At 46.2% G+C, this 22,583-nt stretch overlaps 1 protein-coding gene across 6 annotated transcripts in view; it reads left to right on the forward strand.

The window, feature by feature from the left end:
- KIAA0513 (KIAA0513 ortholog) overlaps nucleotides 1-22,583 on the forward strand; it is a 51,076-nt gene that overhangs the window by 22,825 nt on the left and 5,668 nt on the right. For 3 of the 6 annotated variants that reach the window (XM_053400042.1, XM_053400043.1, XM_053400045.1), the window contains exons 2-12: nucleotides 9,195-9,711; nucleotides 12,237-12,336; nucleotides 12,991-13,064; nucleotides 13,744-13,814; nucleotides 14,699-14,906; nucleotides 15,702-15,742; nucleotides 15,951-16,035; nucleotides 16,683-16,760; nucleotides 17,329-17,358; nucleotides 21,335-21,415; nucleotides 22,266-22,360. In XM_053400042.1, the coding sequence (XP_053256017.1) occupies nucleotides 9,359-9,711; nucleotides 12,237-12,336; nucleotides 12,991-13,064; nucleotides 13,744-13,814; nucleotides 14,699-14,906; nucleotides 15,702-15,742; nucleotides 15,951-16,035; nucleotides 16,683-16,760; nucleotides 17,329-17,358; nucleotides 21,335-21,415; nucleotides 22,266-22,360 (1,216 nt within the window). In that variant the 5' untranslated portion in view covers nucleotides 9,195-9,358. Of the gene's footprint in view, nucleotides 1-710; nucleotides 905-3,917; nucleotides 4,091-9,194; nucleotides 9,712-12,236; nucleotides 12,337-12,990; nucleotides 13,065-13,743; nucleotides 13,815-14,698; nucleotides 14,907-15,701; nucleotides 15,743-15,950; nucleotides 16,036-16,682; nucleotides 16,761-17,328; nucleotides 17,359-21,334; nucleotides 21,416-22,265; nucleotides 22,361-22,583 lie in introns of those variants that run through there. The other 3 variants (XM_053400047.1, XM_053400044.1, XM_053400048.1) reach the window with 3 other exon arrangements.

Consider the following 22,583-nt stretch of genomic DNA (forward strand, 5'->3'; position numbering starts at 1 on the left):
TTTAACCTAATACTGTGAAAAACTGAGGAATTGAAATTGGACAGATTCATCCATTTTGCAGATAGGAAACTGAGGCTGAGACTTGCCCAACCTCACATGTTGAGTCCTTGGCCACAATGAAGACTGGTCGAGGTCTCCCATATCTGAATTTGTTCACCGTATTGCAGGAACATGAGTGTTTATATTACTCCCCCTTTCCCTTCACCATAAAAAGACTTGCCTCTTGAGGATAGCCCTTTTATGTTTTAGAGTCATGTGGCAGAAATGGGCCGTGGAGCCAAATGCCAGGAAAGGCAGCTCACCCACTGGCTTATTTTAGAGTTAGCAATGCATCTGCCTCGCTCCATTGATCTGCGCGGGAGCAAACTGCCTGGAGACTCTTGCAAAGTGGTCCTCTGCTCCAAAGGAGGATAGAGATGTATTTGCCGGCAACACAACTTAGTGCATTCAGAGGAACTGCTGTAAAGCATCTCCTGCAAAAAAAAAAAAAAAAAAGGTTGTGGAGGTAGTGGTTGGGAGAAACCCCTGAGCATTGATCTTGCCACTAAAGAGAGGCTGAGCACTGTCTGCTGCCATCCCCAGGCAGTCCATTGGCCATGCACTGCTGGCTCATTGGAGATCATAAGAGGCGGCGGAAACAGCTGACCTATTGGGACTGGGGAGGGCGTGTGTGGGTGTGCGTATGGCTCCCTTGGCAATAAGGTGCACAAGGGCTGCGATGTGCGGCACACTCCAGCGACAAATGGACGGTGGTGGTTGAGTTTCTCAGCGAGCTGCACTGAAATTCTCCTCCTCTTTCCCTCCTTCCTTGTCTCAGCTGAAGTTCAAGTGACTTTTATTTGTGTGTATGCATGAACACACATCTTCTGAGTCTTTCTTTTTCTGACAGTGAGTGGATGAGCAGGTAATCTTGTCGGTCTTTACTGCGTAGGGCTGTTGTGCAAGATAACGGGAGGTTTGTGCTGTGCTTTTAAGTTCTCGTAAAGCTGCAAGGGGTGCTTAATTCAGGACACATGTCTTGGGCTTCAGGCTGTGTGAATTTCATTCCTGCTGCCTTTCGTAGGTGTTGGAGATTTCAGAGATGCGCAAGGCGGCTGTGCCTGCAGTTATTATGGAAAGCTGATTAAATGGAAGATGACTAGCTTTCTGCAATACTTGCAGTGCTCTGTATGCAGAGGTCTCCTTCACAGGCTTCGTCCTGTTTTTGCAAATTGAAGAAATTGTGCCTCAGTAACTCTTGCATTCCTTATCAGCACCTTGGTACAGTATCTAAAGCTCTGGGATTATAGACCAAATGAAAGTGTTTTATGCAAACTAATGTATTTCATTGATGATGTACAGAATTTGTGTGAACCCCTTCTCCCAAATCTGCTTCAGGTTTTATTTACCCTTTTATTATTCTTCCCTTTCTTTCTTCCCCAGTTCTTCTGTATTATATATCACCCTCAGTTTTACCTTCTTTGCAAATACTTACTGTGTTTTTATTTGAGTTTATTGGCTATTTTGCCGCCGTAATTCATGGTGCGGGGATTGATTTCCACTGGCTGGTTCACATTACAGGGTCTTTGAGATGGCCTGTGTTTTCTGGAGAATTGTGGGGGGCTGGGATGCTCTTTTGGGGTTTTTTAGGAACTGAAATTCCTTGACGGATGTGTCTTAATTGCACTTCATTCTCCTTTTCCTCCATTCCCTGTTCAGTCAAGCATGCTGGCTGTATTATCGTTTGAATTTATTTGTTTTTGTTTCTTTTTGGGAGATGCAATGAAAGCTATTAATACCAGTTAAACAAAAACACACTGGCTGTATGAGAGAATGGAGTTTCAGGGCTCAAGTGTTTTGCATGGGGTGCTTCTTAGGGCTGTGGGAGAAAGTGCCGTTTCAAGATGCTTGGTTCATCACCTGCTGAAATTGCTGGATTCATCTTCATGGCTTTTCAAGTTGAAGGAGGGCTCACATCCTGTCAGAAGCAAATAACAGGTTCCCTGGAGCTAGCAGCTGCTGTGTTGAGTCTTTGCAGTGCTGCTGCTGCTCGGCCCCTCGTTCCACAGGAAGGGGTGCAATTATATGTAATGAGGACACATCACAGAGAAAGGGAGGGTGCTGGTGGTAATATGGGGCCTGCCAAGCAGAGGGAGGTGAGAGGCCGGAGCCCAGCTGGGAAAATAATATATTGCAGTTGACTTGGGAGGGAATAATTTTTGGTTCTTAAGGCAGGCTTGCTCTTTTTACAGCAAGCAGCTGCAAGTGCCACAGGAGCAGGAGCACCTGCGGCAAAACCACTGGTGAGCAGCAAAAAAAAAAAAAAAAAAAAGGTAGAAGGGAAGGGTGGGCGGGAATAGTTTGGGTCTTTGGGCACTTCTCCATATATTGTAAGAGACAGTGAAGTACAGGCTTGTAAGGCCTTGTGGAAATCAGATCTTGCTTTTCACTCCTGGATTCTGGAAACAAATGCTTTTTCTCCATTCCCCTCCTGGGCTGACATTAAGGATCTGTGACCTTCCCAGATGTTGTTGGACTACAACTCTCATCATGCCTTGGCCAGCATGGGTGATGGTCAGGAAAGATGGGAGCTGCAGTCCAATAACATCTTCAGAGCTACAGATACCCTGTCTTTGAGTCATAGGTTGTACACACACCATATGTTTAAGGCACAGTCCCCAAACCCACCCAGAGTCATGGGAATTATAGTTTGCCCCTCATGGAGCTACAGTTCCCAGCACCCTTAAAACTACAGTTCACTGGATTCTAGGGGTGGGGTAGAGAATGTGAAATACATGCTGTGTAAGCAGCCATAGTGAGTAAATTGGCCTGTTGGAGAGGCGAGACCCAAATCCAAGCCTCTCGGCTGCACATTATGTACATTTCCAACTTGGGCATATCAGCCGCCCTTTTGGATTAGATCATTCTTAAAGCTGCTCTTCATCCTGCAGTGTTTCAGCTTTCATTTGGCACCCGTCTATATTGAGCATCTGCTGATGACAGAGCTGTGAACGTGAGAAGTTTAAAGTTAGAAGCTTTCCAGGGCAAAGTCCCGTCCCCCCCATGAACTTAGCAGGGTGTAACAGGGTGGATAAAGTCATAGCAAGGATTATTTGGGGACACCTTCTCTTGCAGAGGTCCCTCTGTCCACTGTCAGCCAATCAGCCAGCTCATTCTGAAGAATGCTAAGAACATAAGAAGAGTCTGGCAGCTGGATCAGGTCAAAGCCCCATCCAGTCAGCATCCTGTTCTCATAGTGGTCAACCAGATGCACCAGCAGGAAACCTGCAAGCAGGACTCAGTTGTGCAACAGCATTCTTACTACTTGTGATTCCCAGCAGCTGCTTTCAACAATGGAGGTACAGCATAGCCATCATGCCAGTAGCCATTGAAAGCCGCCTCCTCAGCCTTCTCCTCCTCCTCCTCCTCCTCCTCCTCCTCCTCCTCCTCCTCGAATTGTTCCAATCCTCTTTTAAAGTCATCCAAGTTGGTGGACATCACTACCTCTAATGGGAGCAAATTCCATACTTTTACCATGCAACTGTGTACTTTCTGTTAGCAGTCCTGAATCTTCCAACATTGAGGTTCCCACTTCTGCCTGCATGCACCAGTCGGTTAGCTTGGGCTCCCTTTTTATCGCCATGTAGGGCACAAATGTGCTTCTGGGTTTTTTGACAGCATAATTATGCACATTGTGTGCACAGCCTGAGCTGAACGGAGGCCATTCGTTCTGCTTAGGATGCCTGGCATTCTTTTTGAAGTTGCCATCTTGGGGAAAGAGAATGGGAGAAAAGACCCATTTAAATACAGGTTGTGAAGGAAGAGAGACAGCTTAAATTGCAGCTGTTGTGCTTGTGATACAGAGTCCCATCTCACTCTTTTCTGCCCTGTCGCCTTCCCTCCTTGCAGCAGGGTCTTCTGTAACTCAAGGTTTAACAAAGCTGGGAAGTGGAGAAAGAGAGAGGAAAAATCCTGCAGCCAGGAGGATCGAGACAAGAGTCACTGCCCAAGCCAGGGACCAAGATGGGGAGCCTCTAAAGAACCCTTCCCAACCTTGGACCCTCCAGGAGTTCTGAACTAGAACTCCCATCAGCCCCAGCCAGCTCTGCAGGTTGGGTTACTGGGTTTTGGAAAAGGCTTTTTGGTGTTACCTCTAATATTGGTCATTCACTGAACTCAAATCTTGTTCTGTCCCTTATGGGACCAGCAAAGTTTGGGATGTGGGTCTTTCCAAGAATCTAATGCAACACAGAATGGTTGTTATAGGCCGAGCTGAACACAATCATTTTCTATATACAGTGGTACCTCAGGTTACATACGCTTCAGGTTACACACTCCACTAACCCAGAAATAGTGCCTCAGGTTAAGAACTTTGCTTCAGGATAAGAACAGAAATCGGGCTTCGGCAGCGCGGCAGCAGCAGGAGGCCCCATTAGCTAAAGTAGTGCTTCAGGTTAAGAACAGTTTCAGGTTAAGAACAGACCTCCAGAACGAATTAAGTACTTATCCCGAGGTACCACTGTAAACAGGTGCTATGCTATGTCAGGCCACCAGCTGCTCACACAGGGAGAGGCTGTGTCACAGACAGTTAAAGCTTTAAACGTGCATTCAATGATGTAGCTATTTGACAGTGTCCCCGCTTTGTTTTCTTTCTCATATGAGACAGGTGTATGCATGTAACACCCCACAGGGTTTGTTGAAGTTGAACAGTGGCATTTTATTATGAAACATTCTACCCAAAAAAGAAGCAGCCTTTCCAACCTGGCACCCTCCAGGGGTTTTGAGATACAACTCCCATCAACCTGCCAGCACTGCAGGGTGGGGAAGGCCACTGTACTTAAATACTAAGAGTTACTGGCCTGCCTTCTCATGCACGCCTGTGTGAGTCATTGTGGGGCTAAGTAAAACAAGGACCACCCATTTCTGTAAAGCTTCCTCATCTACAAGCAGTTTTGACTCGCTACAGGCGACCAAGGGAGTGACTATGGTACAAGTCCAAAATTTACAAGGAAAATTTAGTGCCTACATACTGGTTGGCCATTATGAGATCAGGATGCTGGACCAGATGGGCCCATTGGCCTGATCCAGTAGGCTCCTCTTATACTTTTACTGATTTTACTGTAAAGGGGAGAAGAAGTGAGGCAGACTGTAAGCAATCGTGGTGTAGCTTTTGGGTCTCACAGGCAATATATGAATGGTTGTGTTTGGACCATGCGACTTCAGACTGCAGGCAGGATCGCATTTGGTTGAATGCTGATCTTCATAAATATATATTTCCTGCACGTAGAAAGGTAACTCATCAGGAGGAAAGGTTCTAGCATATCCCTTTCCCTCTGACATGCATATTTTTGGCAAACTGGTGAGGCTGTGATGCGACATTGACAAAGCTGTGTTCATTTTGGGGTTACCCTGCGAAAAATGGGATTCTGAACTGGACCGCTGAATTCATCTTTAATAGATGTACAGCCTTTATTTTGACACCCTGTGCACAAAAACAAATCAAGTCTTTAGTTCTCAAGGCTGCAGAATCCAGCTTCAAAGTGTATGAGCAAAATTTGCTGGAATCTTGCAAGGGGGAGGAAGGAGGCAGCTGCCACGGCCTAATGATCTGCAAAATAAATTATGCAAAACATGCTTGCTTGTTAACTTGAATATTTTTTGCAGATTGCAGAATTTAGACTTGAGAGGAGGAATTTTTGTGTTTTAAGTCCTGGTTTAAAAAGGTTTATTGAATTCCTTTACTAATCCCTTGACGTCTCCATAAAGATTGTGTTTCTGCTGGTTTGGCGCCACGCTTAATGCCATGGCTGATCACTCTGGAACCCTGCAGCTGGGTCAGCAAGTTTTCAAATCCTTAGTACAGAAACTGGTAGTGGTTGGAGCCATTGAGGTTTTTTCACATTGTTTTTTATTTTAAGAAACTCTGGCGTGGGTGGCAGGTTCTCATTGCTCTGTTAAGAAGATGCAGCTTCCTTGAAGGCATTGATCAGGTGTACTACTAATGGGGGTGACTCCAGCTTCTGCCCTTTCCTGGAAAACATCCAGAGCTTCAGATGGTATTTTCTTTAACTAACTGGGCTAATTTGGTGTCAGTCTTGGTTGGGCTCTGTGTCCTTAACCCCAGATACGCAGTCAATTAGCTGATTACGGAGGGGGCCGCCTGTTTTAATTATTTCAGCTGCTCAAAGCTGTCTTCTGGTTACCATTTTGGAAAGCTGCTGTTGCTGTAATGAAGAAATGTGTGACTCTGGATTTCGTTGTAAATTGTTTTGCTACCTTAGGTATAAGGTACATTTTAAGACTCACCTGCCAGGTCATCTAACCCCATAGATATTCTCACCTGAACCTCTTTGATCTGCAGAACTAGCGCAGTGCCACATAATACTTGTTCCTCATTTGTTAAAAAAACCCAATGTTTTAATGTGGCTGCACCTACACTTTGGAACTCCCTGCCTATTGATATCAGGCAGGCATCTTCACTATGCCCTTTTCAGTGCCTGCATTTAGGCAAGTCTGTCCAGATATGTAAGATGTTTACATGTGCTTTAATCAAGTTCTTAGCTTATTGTTTGTTTTAATTACTTTTGCATGTTTAAAATAGTTGTTTTTAATTTGTTTTTACATATAATTTCTTTGTTTTATCCTTTTTGTAATCTAATTTGAGGTATTATTTTTTGGGGGGGGTTAACAGTCTAGCAGCATATAAATTTTGTGAAATAAATAAAATAAATCAGACCATTTGTTGGAAGAATGTGGAAACATCTCGCTGTTGTTTGAAGTTTTGGGATCAGCTGATGCAGTTTGGGAGAGCAGGCATACAGGGGGTTGGTTTTGCAATGGATGTGGGCCAGGATTGCTGCTGAGCCAATAGAACAGGGATGGAGAGGGACACATTCCCTTGGGGGCTTCCTTTTGGGGGAGTGAGGGCATATGCCAGGGGTGGGCAGGGCCCAGAGGTATATATGAGCAGAGCAATGGGCGTGACACTTACCCCGGTACAGAAGGTCCGCACAGTGTAGTAGTTAGTGTGTTGGACTAGGAACTGGGTGACCAGGGCTCAAATCCCCACTCAGCAGTGAAATGTGCCTTGGGCCAATCAGTCTCTTGGCCTAACCTATCTCACAGGGTTGTTGAGAGGATGAAATGGAGATTGAGGAGAACCATGTATGCTGCCTTGAGCTCCTTGGAGCAAAGGTGGGATGTAAATGTAAAAATAAACTGAAATAGGCTACATTCTTGCTATGCAAAAGCCGGAGATTTCAACACTCCCCCCCACAAATTCACACGCTCGTCTTCTTGTTCTCCACCTAGTTCCCCACATCTGCTTTGAGATCCTTGGCACAAGAGTGGAAAGCCAGAGTATATTAAAATAATTGGAGACGTGGAGAGCCTTAACAGCACTCTGGACAGCTCCTGCAGTATTTTTTTTTGGGCAGTGTTTGTTCCAAGCATAACAAGGTCCAAGTAACAAGTAAAAGGACTCTCTCTTTCTCTCTCCCTCCCTCCCCCTTTAGCATAGGAATAAAGTTGACTCCATCTAAAGTACAGTCCAACCTGTCAACTCTTTGCTTAGCTCAAGGTGTTGAAGCTTAAGGTCTGGCCAATCTGCTGGAGGAGCCACCAAGAACCCCTCTTGGCTATGTGGCCTGAGTGCCGAAAGACAGAAGGCTCACTGTGCTACAATTTGGAAGCATCCAGAGCAGAACTTTGTCTTTCATAGATCCTGAAACTAAACTTGGCACTTCTCCTGCAGTCTTGCAGACTCATTCTTTAAACATTCTTATAAGCGCTGAACTGATTCAGTTGCACCCTAATTAACTAAGTGCAGTTTGCAAGGGGAGGAGGGGGAGCAACTATGAAGGACACCTTGAAACGGATTTATGAAGTACCACTGTTTCATTTTTGCATCGTCTAGTCATTTGATGAAAACAATACAGCAGTATTTTATTTATTTGTTTCTATAGAGCCAGCATGAGGTAGTGGTGTTGGGATGGGGGACATTTTGGCTCCATGGAGCAGTTCCTTATTAGGATGGGCCTCAGGGGCCAAATTTGACAGGAGGGTGGGGTTGCCCACATGTCATTCACCTGGTGTCACAAGGGCGTCAGGTGATTTGGCAATTTGAGTCCTAGAGTGTTTGCTGAAACAGAGGAAAACCCTTTTTTAAGCTTGCAAAAGCTCTTCCTCATCAGGAAGGAATTTGCTCTGAATCCTGCAAAACTGAGCAGGAATTAACCTTAAAATCACACAAACCTTAAACATTAGCTAATGTGGGGATTTAACCTGCTATAGGGAACTGTTGTGCAGAGCCAGTGCAGAATTGAATGCCACCCACATGCCCATTGGAGTGGCATCGGCTGATTCAGAGGTGGGCATGGTTTTAAGAAAAAGGACTCATGGGCTAAGTTGTAACCCCTGCTGGGCCTTGGGCCAGAGGATGACCGCCCCAACTCTAGTGTTTTGACCTTGACTCAGAACCTCTGCATTTTTAATCACGCAGAGCTCCACACAAAAATGGTCTCAGGCCTTGAATTGCTGCAAAGCTTGGCCTTCAGAATTTTTGACAAAGGAAAGCATGTGCAGGACTTTAGAGCCTGCAAAATTTTACATGGTTTGGGAAATGAGATCTACTCAGGAGCCTATTGATCAAGACTATTGGGTCTGGGGAGATGGGAAAGCTTTTGCAAGCTCAGACTGCAGCTTATGCGGGGAAATGCTGTTTTAGTAAGTGCAACGCAATCTTGGATGTGTGCCTTCAGAAACAAAAAACAAAAAAGTATTTCTGTATAATTGCAGTCACCCCCCCTTTTTTTAAAAAAACATATGCCTATAAGTGGTTCAATGGATTCTAATCAAGAGAGACTGTTTTAAAGAGGCTGCTTTGCTCCTAAGCACTCCATAAAAGTTCGTTCTGTCTCCATACTTAATTGCATTACACAAATGACATTTGCCAGCCCTGGGAGGAAAGTTTTAATCTGCATTAAACTTAACTCATAATTTAAGTGTTCACCAAGTGGCCAAATGCCCTATTCATTCTTTCCCTGGGCCGCCTTGGAAGTCCTTGTCTGGAATAGTAAGTCAGAATATGTGGCAGGGGTTGCCAAATTTTCTGTGCAATTACAATGTGTGGCTCTTGCTACTGAGATTATTGTTGATAAGCAGAGTTTAATAATTAATTATTGATAATGAGTTGCTCTGTGTTTGCTTTTTTTCAGATGCCTTGAAAGAGCCTAGGATAAGGAGTAGGCTTTGGCTGGAAGTGGACCAATCACAGGCTCCGTATTTTTCTGCTCATCTCCCAATGGCCTTCACATTTCCCTGATAGGGAAATTGAGCCACACCCTCCGCACCCGACCCATGGTATTAGGCCCCTTCAGCCATGGAGGCCATGGATGTCCCTGTGGGGAACCTCATTGACTTTGACTCCGAACCTTCCACCACCGACACCTCCGAATCCGTCCCTGCCGCTCCTCCCTCCACCAATGGCAACGGGCTGCTGGATCACCTGGCGGGCGACACGGCCGCAGTGGCGGAAGAGAGCGACGCGACGGAATCTGCCGACAGCGAGAACGACACAACGGACTCGCCCACCCATCACAGCTGGAACAACCACCGCCGCTCCTCCTCGGAGTCCTACTCATCTAACCAGAGCACAGAGTCCGCCAAGGACGAAGTGACAGCAGAGCAACGGGAGTTCATCAGGCAGTACGTGGAGAAGATCTTCACGGGAGGGTGAGTGTTTGAGCAGCAGGATGCTGTGAGCAGGTGCATGCTGGGATTGTGGGATCATCGGCCAACTCTCTCCCTGCAGGAGGTCCCCAGTTCTTTTTTTACACTGCAACTCCCATCAGCCCCAGCCAGCGTGAACATTGTTCAGGGATGCTGGGAATTGCAGTCCAAAACATCTTAAGCGGCACCATGTTGGGGAAGGCTGCCATAGAACTTCTTTGAGCGGGCTTTACATTGCTCAGACCAATCCAGAGCAGCCTTAAATGTAATCTAGGCAACCATTCCCCATATCCCCAGATTCACCCCCTCAAAGACTTCATTTGCTGGCTAAAGTACCAGGTTTTTCTACCATGGCGCCAGTTTCCAACTTGTAAGATGGAAATAAACAGCCAGTATTATATCCAGTCAGAGTAGACCTACTTAAATCAATCAATCAATCAATCAATCAATGTTAGTTGTGTCTCTTATTTTTTAATGGCTCTCCTCTGTGTAGGACTAACTCAGGGTACAAGCCAATGCACCCCAGAGGGTGCTGGTGGGCAAATGTTTTGTAGTGAGGCCAGGAACCTGAATTTCTTTCCTTGCATCCGCTTTCCAGAAAGAGGGGGGAAGACAGCTTGCTGTTGGATCCTTCACTCCCCCCCCCCGGGGTGCAGCAAGCCCCCTTCCCCCCTCTGTGTTCCCGTTGAAAAGAAATGTTGGCTGGCTGTGACACATCTCTCCCACTGAGTCATGCTTCTCTCTCGACTTAACAATTGCTGCCTGGGGACTTTGGGGCTGCATCACCCAGATGCAGAGTGGAGGCTTCAGCTGCTGCAGCTGATGTTGACTCTCTCTGTGTGTGTGCTTTTAAACAATTCCACTTAATTTAAGCAATTTAGCAAATCTGCCGTGACTCACCGTGGCCCAAATTAAAACGATTTGAATGTCAGCACTGGGGGCAAGTGCCTTTCCGTTTGCTCCCTCCCTGCTCTGCTGCGTGGCCAGTTTGGGGATCAGACCCCAGAAGGAATGTTCTTGTGCAAAACTGACATTGGCAGCTTGCATAATCTCCGTTCACAGTTGAATGTTGCCGTTTGGCGAGGTGGCCTGCCCCCTGCATGCAAAAAGAGAAGAATGCTCAAAATCAAAAGCCCCAAATTCTTTGTTAGCTACACGTTTAATAAAAATAAATAAATAAACTTGGGGGGGGCATAACCCTTTTCAACCCAAGGGTCATATTCCCTTCTGGGCAATCTTCTGGGGGCCACGTACCAGTGGCGGGCGTGACTGGAGGGTAAAAGTGGGCAGGGCAATGAATATCAAAGTCACTTTTGTGTACTAGGTTAGTCTCTGCACAAACTCATGCACCCCTCCCTACCTGCCATCCATGGAAGCAAGAGGCATCAGCAGCGTTCAAGGATAAAATCCAGCCTAGCAAAAACACTCAGGGAAGGTGCAAAGCAGAGCCAGTGAGGGGAGAAGTGGTGTGGCCTGGGGAGACTTCGAGGGGTCCCCTAATCCTGCTCAAAAGGATGATTTATTGACATGTGTTAATTTCCTGTTGGCTACTGATAAAGAATATTGGTGCACTTTTGGACTGGTAAGAGCTGAAGCAGTTTACTTGAATTTATTTCCCCTACCCCAAGTTCACTTTTCATTACATACTTTTTTCTTCCTCCTTTAAAGTTCTGCCTCCCCCTCCATTTAGTACATTGAGCGAAACGAGTTTAGTGTCACCTGGTGGCTGAAGGCAAAACCACAATTCAACAGGAAACCGCTGCGTTTCTCCCAGTTTTGTTGCAAGTCGTAACATAAAGGAGAAACCAGAAGTAAAAGTGCAAATGGCAACAGCAAAATAAAAGAGGACAGTGATGCTCTGCACATACAAAATCAGATAAAATTTGTGTGGAGGATGTATTTCGTAGGCAGCTGCAAACCCAATCAAGAGTGAGGCACAATGGCAGATTTACAAGCACAAAGAATCCAACAGTCCTTTCTCTTGTGCATGTTGATCTGCCATCATTGTGAGGCACACCTAAGCATCTTTTTTGCATACACAACATCCCTGCTTCAATCCCTAGCATCTCCAGGTAGGACTGGGAATGCCACTGCTGCCAGTCAGTGTTGACAGAACTGAGCTAGAGGGATCAATTGCCTGACTCAGTAGAAGGCGGCTACTTATGTATTTGAAGGTGTAGAAACTATTGCGCTTTTAAATGAAAGTGAAATGAAACTGAAAAATGAAATATTTCTGTATTCCTTGTGACAGCCTTGCAAGGTAGGCTAGTAATGACACTAAGCTCCTAAATTAGAAAGCAAGCTCATTGGTCAAGGCTTATAGTACAACACCTAGTTTTTGTGCTTATTACTATTATTACTACATTGCAGAGTGGTGACACTTGAGAGCAGGCAGGGATTTGCCTACGGCCCCCTGACAATTCTTGCCTGCAGTGAGATTTGCTTTGGGGACTTGCCAGCTTATAGTCTCAGCCCTCTGCATCACACTTAGTGCCAACTTGCTTTGTTTTGTATCTTTGTGATTCCAGAGAGGAATTTGACCAAGAGGAGAAAGCCAAGTTTGGAGAACTCTGCAGTGGGGAGAATGCAAAAGGCAGGGAATGGTTTGCCAGATACGTGAGCGCTCAGGTAAGGAGACGTTCAGGACGCAACTCTGGCTGGTGTGGATTGTGCGCTCTTGAGGCCCTTTGTTTTTTGTGCTTGCGTGTGCCTCTTGACACCTGTTCACACAATCAAAATAGTGGGCCCTAGTCCTAGTGGAATGCACAAGGCATTCCAGGCCATTTCAGGGTCACCTTTTGCTTTATTGCATTGCTGTATTCCTACATGGAAGAGTCTCTCTGCTCACCTCTGCATACCATCATTTTAAAAACCCTGCATAGGGTGAAACTTTTTCCAGGTCAAACAGAAGCCGGATTTGCACAACTTCCTGATTGGCTAGACCTTATATCAGTAGCAAAGCTACCTCCTCCCTTCTCAGAGCAAGGCTTTGCCACGAGGCTGATTGGCCAGCTCTTGTCTTAGTTGCAAAGTCACCTTCTGAGAGCAGCTTTTGAAACATGACAAGCACTCAGAGGGGAGAAAAAATGGAAAGCAAAGCAGGTGGCCTGCCTTAAAGCTTAGGCTGGAGACAGCTGTTGATCCAGAGGCTGTATGTGCAACAACAGAGGAGCAGAGCTGTTTCCTCCGCAGCCAAAAAAAGTAGAACGGCAGCCCTACATCTGTTTCTAGCTACACCTGTATCCAGTCTTAACACTCTTGGCTTTCCCTGTTTCCTCACAGCGCTGCAATTCCAAGTGTGTCTCGGAGCAGACTTTCTATCGGCTGGTGCAGTCCTTTGCTGTGGTCCTCTTTGAGTGAGTAACAGCAGGTGTCGGCATGGAGGCTACAGGGTCTTCTGCCTTTACAGCAGGGGGTGGGGAACTGAATCCAGCTGGCAAGTGGGATTCTTCCTTCCTCCACCTCTCCCCGCAGGCCACCTTGGACAGTTGGGTGGGGCTGATGAGAGGTGTAGCTCAAAACATCTGGAGGGCATCATGGTGGCGATGGTTGCTCTAACAACTGCACCACTTGGGCAACTGGAAATGAATTGCACATGGCTGTGATCCATGCAGCTCTCCGTAAAAGCCATGCAGAGAACCTGGCTGTTCTTCAGTGCTGGCAGCAAAGGCTGGTCTATGTACACCACCTTGAGATCCTTGGAAGATAAAGGTGATATATAAATGAAATGAACAAATATTAGGGAGAATGGGCACTGCCCCACTGAATTCGATCTGCCTTCAGCCAGCATCCACTAGCCTGCCTTCCTGTTTACAATATATCCAGGGGGTGGCCCTGGCAGTCTGCTTCCTCCTCCTTAGTCTCAGTGTTGCCCTTGTAGAACGCAGCACGGAAGAGAATGGGGGAAAACTGGAATCAGTTGGATCTGCCCACTGTCGGATTCCCTGCATTCGGCCCCATGGACACTAATCACCACCGAGTGTTGCTCTGTTTCTTCTTCATATTTCAGCAACTTTATTCTTTCCTTTTTTTCAGGTGTTACCAGATGGATGATTTCAGCCCTGCTAAGAACCTGATGACCATGTGCTTTACTTATTACTATATTGGTAAGGGGCAGTTCCTTCTTGCTGAAATTTTTCTGTGGAGTGAGAAAATGTGCTGGGGCAATTTGTTCGTCTTCAGCAAAGGAGCAAGAGTATCTTGCAAGAAGCATCTCTATAGGAATAGCATCCTGGGAGTCGTTTGTGAGAACCTTGGAATAGTGAACTAATCCTTTGCATTTGACCCGCCATTGCACCCAATGTGTTTTGACTGCACACAATTTTGGCTTTGGGCACAATCCCCAGAACGTAACGCCTGCATAAGTTGCAGGCTTATATAAGGTTTCAGAAATAGATGAGAGCCAGGAAGCATAATGATTTTTATCTTCTTGTTGGTTGCTTCCATGTTACCAACCATGTATCCTGGTTTTCGACATCCATTTTTAAGTGTGACACTAATCACTGAGGGCTAGTATCTTGCTTTTTAGTTAAAAAGCAAAAACTTAGGGTGGGGGAAAGAGAACAAACCAGTCTCTCTTGAGCATTGATCTTTAGGAGGAGTGGTGCTCCTTTAAGACAGGGGTGGGGGCCACTTTTTTTAGCTCAAGGGCCACATTCACTTACAAGCAACCTTAAGGGAGCCCTATGCCAGAGGTGTGGGGGGCCAGAGGCTAAAGTGGGTGGAGCATCAGGTATGATTCTTACCTTGCTGCATTGAAAAGTCTGAAGTCTCTGCATAAACCCAAACACCTGTCTTCCATCTGGGCAAGCAATGGAGATTGTTACAATTCAAGAACACATTCCAGTCAGGAAAATGCTCTTGAGGAGAGCCCGGAGCAGGGCCTGGGAGTGGTGAGTTCTGAGGGCCAGATCAAGAGGGCTGGAGGCCTCAGGTCCCCTGCCTTACTCCCTCTGTTTCTCTTTCCCGCTCCCTGGTTGCATTTTGGTAGGTAAGCCCCAAGCGCTGCCCATCGAGTCCAAGGAGAAGCCCACTGGCAGCATCGACTCCTACCTGAAGTCCGCAAACAGCTGGCTGGCCGAGAAGAAGGACATTGCGGAGCGGCTCCTGAAGAACACATCAGCGAAGACGGAGAACGTGAAAGGCTTCTTTGGGAGCTTTGAAAGCAAGCTAAAGGGGCCTGGGCCCAAGAAAGCTGAGTGAGTCCAGTTCTAGGGGCAGCCGGATTTCCCCTGCACTGTGTTGAGACCATCCACAGCGCCTTTAGTGGAGGCACAATGCCAGACCTGGCTTAAGTACCCCTGAGCACCGCTGCCTCTGCTCTACTCAAGATAATCCATCTTGGTGGTCCCAGGAACATAGGAAGCTGCCTTGTGCCGGATTGGCAGTGGCTGTCCAGGATTTTAGACCGCAGCATTTGTGTGTCTCCCCTAGCCCTACCTGGAGAGGCTGGGGATTGAACCTGGGACCTTGTGCACGCAGAGCAGATGCTCTGCCACTGAGCTACGGCCCTTTCCCGCTTTATTAATTAACTGGTTGATTTAAAGTCAGCCACCCCACCCCCTTTTAGGGCAAGGCTTGCATAGCAGGCTAACTCGTCTCCATGTGTGTAGTAGTGAGACTATACTTCTAAGCAATTCATAGAACTACAGTGGTGCCTCGCAAGACGAAATTAATTCGTTCCGCGAGTCTTTTCGTCTTGTGATGTTTTTCATCTTGCGAAGCACGGTCCGTCACAACTGCACCTCTTCAAGCGGCTTTAAGAAAAAAGCGAACAAACTCGCAAGACGTTTTCGTCTTGCGAAGCAAGCCCATAGGGAAAATCGTCTTGCGAAGCAACGCAAAAACCGAAAAACCATTTCGTCTTGCGCGTTTTTCGTCTTGCGAGGCATTCGTCTTGCGAGGCACCACTGTACTTGCAGTGCTTCCAAACTCCCCCCCCTCCCAAATTGATGTTACGTTTAACCGAATAGTACCTGTGTGTTTCCTTCTAGGGATGATGAAGGCAAACCAAGAGAGAGAATCCACAAATCAGGTAAGCAGCAATAATGATAGGTCTATGCTGTTGTTGTTTAAAAATCTGTTTATAATGCTCATAGAAAACAGGTGTTTCAGGTTCTGGAGAGCTGGGATACCTGGCAGGAATCTAAGGCAATGTCTGGTCTTTATCTGAAGATTGTGTATATGTGTATGCACAAATCGACACCCCACCCCCCTAAATATCAAATATCTCCCCTTTGCAGTTTCCCTCTACAGTCCTGAGGAAGAGGAAGAAAAAACAGGAGAGAAGATCTACCTGTACATGCACCTGAAGCAACAGCCCATCTGGTAAGAGCAAGTGGAGGCTGGTCCAATAGGGTGACTGGGGCACTGCCCCACCAACCTCAGCCTGTCCTCAGCCAACCCCCACCTGCCTGCCTTCTTACTTAGAGCCAATCTGGTGCAGCCTGTCAGCTCCCCCATTTGTTAGTCTCAGTCAGGGGTGCCAACTTGAATAAAATATTGGGTAAGCCCCGCCCCACATAATCACAAGATGCACACCATTTGAATAGCAATGCCCATGAATTTTTTTGGGGGGCCAGCATCCTCAAATATTTTATGGGGGGCAAAGGGACCTCAACCCCTAGGAGTTGTAGAACCCAGCAGGGAGGAGGAGGATGGGGCCTAAACTAGAATGAGTTGTTTCTGCCTTTCACTGGTTCTGGCGCCACCTAATGTTTGCCTCCCTGCCTTCTGCCTCACCTGTCTCAGTGAGCACCAGCCACCACTGGTATAACCTTATTATCCTGAGCCAGCTGCACTCCTGAGCAGGGCATTGAAGCAGGGGAGCCATCTAGCGGGCCCAGCCACAGCCCTCTCTGGCAGAAACCACCCCATTCCTTCCCACTTCCTAGCCACATTTACAAAAACATACCCAGCAGTTGATACAGGCTCAACACACACGCACGCATATCATTTCCTCCCCTGTTCCCTAGGCATACCCTGAGGTTTTGGAATGCGGCTTTCTTCGATGCGGTTCACTGTGAGAGGCGGAAACGGTCTCCCACCACTAGGTAGGACTTCACAGCTTCTTCTTCTTTCTTTTTTTTTCACAGGAGAAAGGAAGTGGGGGACACGAGGGGTGGAGGAGAATAGGTCATAGTGCTGAAAAGGACTGCCTTTTTTGGTACACAAATGGTTTGTTTTTCTGCTGTTCTCTCACTTGTCAAGCAGGCCAATGGAGCTTTTTAGGTTCTGCTAATTTGATGTAGGACTGGGTTTATATTCTGTAGGGAGGAAGCTTTTCTTCCCCGGCCCTTGGAAGTCATCCCCAGGGTTTTAGAGAAGCAGAAACCACCCAGCAAATGCAGTTTGATAACAACATCCAAGGGGGAGTCTGCCAGGCAAGAGCTTAAGGAAAGGGCAGAGTACTCCCTTTCCCCCCCTTCCTGCTCTCATGTTGCTTTGTTGGGTTGGGGAGGTTGAAAACAACTAATTTCTCTCTTTCTCTTTCTTGACGTCTTTAATCTTTTCTTTTCTTTTTCTGGTCAATTCTTTCACACTTCCTCTCTCTCTCCATCCATACTTCTTGCATGATCTTAACATGTAACCTTCTGTTGACCCTTTCTGCTGCCACTCCAGAGGGAATGCTGGAGAGGAAGAGGAAACGAGGTGTGTCTGTCCGCATTTACTTTCTTACCTTTTTATGCCAAAGGCTCATTTTGGGTCCAAAACTTGCCACTGTGGTTGCACAGTATTCGGCCCAGCGCTGCAAATCCCACTAGTGTACCCTTCCCTAACCTGGTGCCCTCCAAGATATTGTTGGACTATTGCTTTCATCCTCCTTCACCATTGACCATCCCTGCTGGGAGTTATAGTTCAGACACATCTGGAGGGCCACAGGTTGTGGAAAGCCTGCTTTCCAAGGTATATCTCTAAGCACATCAAAGCGGTTTTGAAAGTTTCAGTGCCTGCAACAGCAGGACAAAATCTAATATGGATGCTGAACCCACTCAGAAGCAGTGGGAGCCTACCACAAACCACTTTTTGAGTCTCTTTAAAAAAAATAAAATCAGTCTCCGTTCTGTCTCCCAGCCAGAGTTTGCCATGCTGCCAATATCTTATACATTGCTTGATTATGATGCACAGCTTCTGTATCAATGCCGTATAAAGCAGCTTGAGAAAAGCCTCTGGGCACAGTGAACTGCTTAAGTGAGTCTGTTTTTCTCTCGCCATTTTCTGTGTCAGCAGCTGTGGTAAGTTTTTGGACACAGGGGCCCCTTCCAGTCTCTGAGGAGTTTTAGATGTAAACGTTCTACTTTGACCTTCCCCCTTGCTTTGATTTCCTCCTGCTTTCGATGCCTCTGTGGAATGCTGCTGCTGCTTGAGAATCTCTTCTCTTTCCTTCCCTGTCCATTCCTCTTTGATCATCTGGATTTAAGTACCTGCTTTCTGTGTTGTTTCTGCCCCTCTCTCATTTGTTATTGTCGTGCTTAATTTTGCCCGTTTCATGCCATACCAGTTGGTGGTTTTTTGTGCGGAGCCTGATTGAGATGGGGGTGGTGGTTTGCTTTACATGCATCTGGAGCAGCTGTTCCAAATGGTAAATGGTCACTGTGCATATGCACACTTGCCATGGTCTCAAAGAACAGCGCCACTGGATTTGTTCTTGATGCAGACCTCTTGGGTGCCTCCAGGCTGTCCCTATTTTGGGGAACCTACAGCCTTCCAGATGTTGCTGAACGATGACTCCCATTAGCCCCAGCAAGAGTGGCCAGTTGGAGTTCAGAAACATTTGGAAGGCCAAAGGGTCCTTAGCATGACAAATCCTCTTTAAAAAAACAATTAAAAGGAAGACATGTAAACGCCCTGCAAGCAAATTAGGACAAATGCTCAGTCAATGGGTCATCTGAAAGTGGTCCTTGAACTGTTGGCCTGAGAGATGACAGGCAGGGATTTCTCCTGTGCACCTCTGCCTCGCTTTGGCAAACAATCTTGGGAATTGCAAGGTGAAGGAGCAACCAAAGAAGCCACTGTGCCCTGAAAGGCCCCTGTGAGTCAGCTGATACTCCTTGACCCCTGTGAATGGATGACCAGCTAGGAGACTTGCCTTGGCTAAGCCAAAGAGTGTCCTCTGCATTTGCCTTGCCTCAACCTTGACCCTTGGCACATCTGTTTCCTGTGAGGACTGATTCAGGGATACACTCTTGAATTGCCTGCCAAGAAATCCCTCTGCCACTCTGTCTTCATATCCAGCATGACTCCACATTTTTAATTTCTCTTGTTTTCCTTTTATTTGCTGCTGCTGCTGCTTCTCCTCCCATTGACTTCCTTCTTCCTGTATTTCCCTGCCTCCCCTTTTCCTCCTCTTGACATATGGTCGGCTTCAGCCAACATCCTATTTTCCCTAAAAGGACAAGCATCTGAGGGCTAATATGTGGTGAAATCAAGTGGCAGAATCCTCCTTACATTGCGCCCTTGTCAGGTGGGGGAGATGGTGTTTTCTAACACTTCCCTGCTCAAAAAGAATCCCTGCATTTAGAATGCGATTCTAGACCATAACAGGCTTGATGGACTAGTTTTCTCCAGACCACTTTTTTATTTTTATGTTTTGATTGGGGGTGTTAAGAAATGCCACTCCTTCCCCCCCAACACCCCCCCAAAAGTTTACCATGTGATTTTGCTGAAAATGTAGCTCAACTTTCAGCATCCCCCATTCTTGATCACTCTTAACACATACTTACCCCATAGGGTTCAGTGAGAATTTTTGCATTAACTTGGAGGCATGCATTCCTTTCATTCTTTTTAAGGATGCATAAGTGGAAATCTAGAATGAAAGGTCAGCAGTTACATAAGAAAGGTTGCCATGTTTGAAACTCCCACATTAGCTGTGCATCCAGAGCTTAAGGAGCCGTGTTGGTTTAAGTGTGCATGAATAGACCTACTAGGACCAAACCAGCAGGAAACTTTCATTTAGGGAGAGACATGCAAGAGAGCCGGTGTGGCATATTGGTTAGCGTGTTGGACTAGCACCTGGGGTACCAGGGTTCAAATCCCCACTCGGCCATGAAGCCTGCTAGGTGACCTTCAGACAGTGACTGCTTTGCAGCCTTAAGGGTGAGATATAAATGCAATAAAAGCAAATAAATTAAGGACACATAGAGTTCTGACTGCTGCATCTCCAAAGCAAAGTATTGACAGAAGGGAAAAGATCAGAGAAGGTGCCGTGAGGACTGCCCGACTATAAAGATAAATAATTGCACTAATTTAGCGTTGCAAGCAGATGGTGGGCAGGAGAGGAGACATCTGTGTGCCTTTACTGAACTGGGCAGGGAGGGCCATACCCTAAAAATGAGACACTCACATGTATAAAACAAACTCCAGGGCCTTATCTTCTCAGTCCTCTGGAACTGCCTGCTACCAGAAATAGTAGTGACTTAGAATATTACTGAGTTTCAAGGGTTAGAAAAACCCATGGATCATTGTAAATGTGCTGCTAGGTACATCTCCAGCACTTCCTTAGCATATTACTGATAACTATACATTGTAGAGGCTGGGAAGCAGATGATTGCAAAGTTAAGAACCCTCTGTTATTGCATTGTTGGAAAGTTCACCAAACAGTGTGCCCGTGTTAAGCAAAATTGCTTGCTTTGTGAATATAATGAAATTGGCTCAGAACACCTTAGTTTTGTGTTGTGTGGCTGTTCCATGTTTCTCTGCCTCTAAACAATTTTATTCTTGTCTGGAAATGGTATACCAGTGTGGCGGAATTTAAGCCTGGGTTACCTTTTTCTGAATCCAGTCCTTGCTCTGCTCCTGTTTTGCGACCTTTGATGCTTTTTCAAAGCCTCAGTTGCCTCCTCTGTGAAATGGGGTTGGGATAGTCTGCCTTGTAGGTAATGAACAGTAACCCATAAGAAGGGTGCAAAACTTAGATGATAGCTCAATTTTTTGGTCAGGTTATTAGAAATACAGGTGGCGTTCGAACAGGTTTTAGGAAAACATTCAGGTTTTACATGCTTACCTTCTGCCCCCGCCCACTTCACATCCCTTGCTATATGTTTGCCTACCTCCTTTGGAGATACTGACCAAATTGAATGTAGATTCTAAGGTTGGATGTAGAGTGGCAATGATGGTCACAGATTTAACGACCAAGAGAAAGGCGTGCATTCGGAGATTTTAGGTTGTATCCAAGTACATTCTACTAAGAATAGACCCACTGAAATTGATTAAGTTAGTCATGTCCATTAATTTCAGTGGATCTACTCTGAGTAAGATGGCTGTTACATACAACCCTTTGGAAGAAGAAGAACCTAAATGAAACAGAGATGCAAGCACATAAGCAAAATGGAAACTTCAGAATGATTCCAGCTTTGGCCCAGCTTCCGTGATAAAAGCTGCTCTAATATATAATCTGAAGTTGGCAACAGGCGGCCCATATAACAAAACTGGCATACCAACATCTGGCATATGGCCCACTCCTTCACTTCATCACACTAACCAATATGGAACAGGGGAGTGTGTCAAGAGCGTGTTACTGACATTCCCTGCATCCTTCCCTGCTCCCATCAGTCCCTAAGGTTTTGGCAGGTTGTGTGTGTATGTGTGTTCATTTTCCTGGTTACAGGATCTGTCCATATGTTTTCAGGGAGAAATGGTGTCACATGACCCAAGAGGAGCGAGACGATAGTCTGCGGTTTAATGAGAATATCACCTTTGGACAGTTGGGGTAAGCAAGAATGAAACTGGACTGCTTCTGCAAAAGAGCTTCTGTTTGTTTGTTTGTTTGTTTGTTTGTTTGTTTGTTTGTTTGCCTTCCTCCCAAAGGAGTTCAGAGCAGCAAACAACACATGATAAAAGCTTTTACTACTTACTATGCTTAAAATAAAAATGTAAATTACAATGGTGATCATAATAGATGATCTTTAGAAATCTATACTGCATGATGCACGAGAGAGAGAGAATTTCGTATAACATATCAATTACATTTCTTTATATCCAGTAATTTGCAACCTCTTCACCCGTGAGTCCTAGGGCAAGATTTATAGAAACCTTCAAAGCATAATTAGCAGTCATGGAAAACTCTATCATACAAACAAGGAAGCAGCAATACAAACCACAAGCCTAATGTGTGGATATCTGGATGGTGGGGGGAGGCAGGGAAGGAGCCATGCAACTTTTGCAAAGGGGGGGGGCAGCACACCTCCACAGCTGCTTTTCGCTTGTGATGGCCCTACCTGCATGCAAAGTGTGCATGAAGGGGGCTTCAGTATTATTATTATTATTTATTTAATCAGTTTTAAAAGGAATAGGCAGCTTATGCCCAAGGAAACTTAGCAGACACGTAGGAAGCTGCTTCATACAAAGTCGGGCTATTTATCCATCAAGTCTCTGATTGGCAGCCGTAGCTCTGCAGGGGCCTCAGAGAGAGAGTCTTTTCCATCACCTTCTGTGGCCTGAACTTTGTAACTGGAGATATTGCCAGGAATTGCAACAGGGACCTTCTGTGGACAAAGCACGTGTCCTAACGAAAGGCCATACCCCTTTCTCCCCCACCCCATTTCCTCTTCCTGCTGCAGTACTTTCACTCACAACATGTTGGCTTTTGGGCTGAACAAGAAGCTTTGCAACGACTTCTTGAAGAAGCAGGCAGTGATTGGCAACCTGGATGAAGGTAGGACTATGGGTGTGAAATTGCTGGTGGGATTCCTTCTGCAAGGATCACCTCCCAGGGGTCAAATGGGTGGTGGTGGAAGAAAATGAGAGCAACTCCAAGTTCAGGCCACTTGCTCTGCCTTAGACTTGAGCCGGGTGGGGGTTGCGGGGAGAAGATGACCTAGAAGGGCTGCAAAATGCGAGGGATTCTTTGCAAAACAGAAATAGGCTATAGACGTCAC

The sequence above is a fragment of the Podarcis raffonei genome, chromosome 8 (assembly GCF_027172205.1).
Source record: "Podarcis raffonei isolate rPodRaf1 chromosome 8, rPodRaf1.pri, whole genome shotgun sequence".
In the NCBI taxonomy this organism is placed as follows: domain Eukaryota; kingdom Metazoa; phylum Chordata; class Lepidosauria; order Squamata; family Lacertidae; genus Podarcis; species Podarcis raffonei.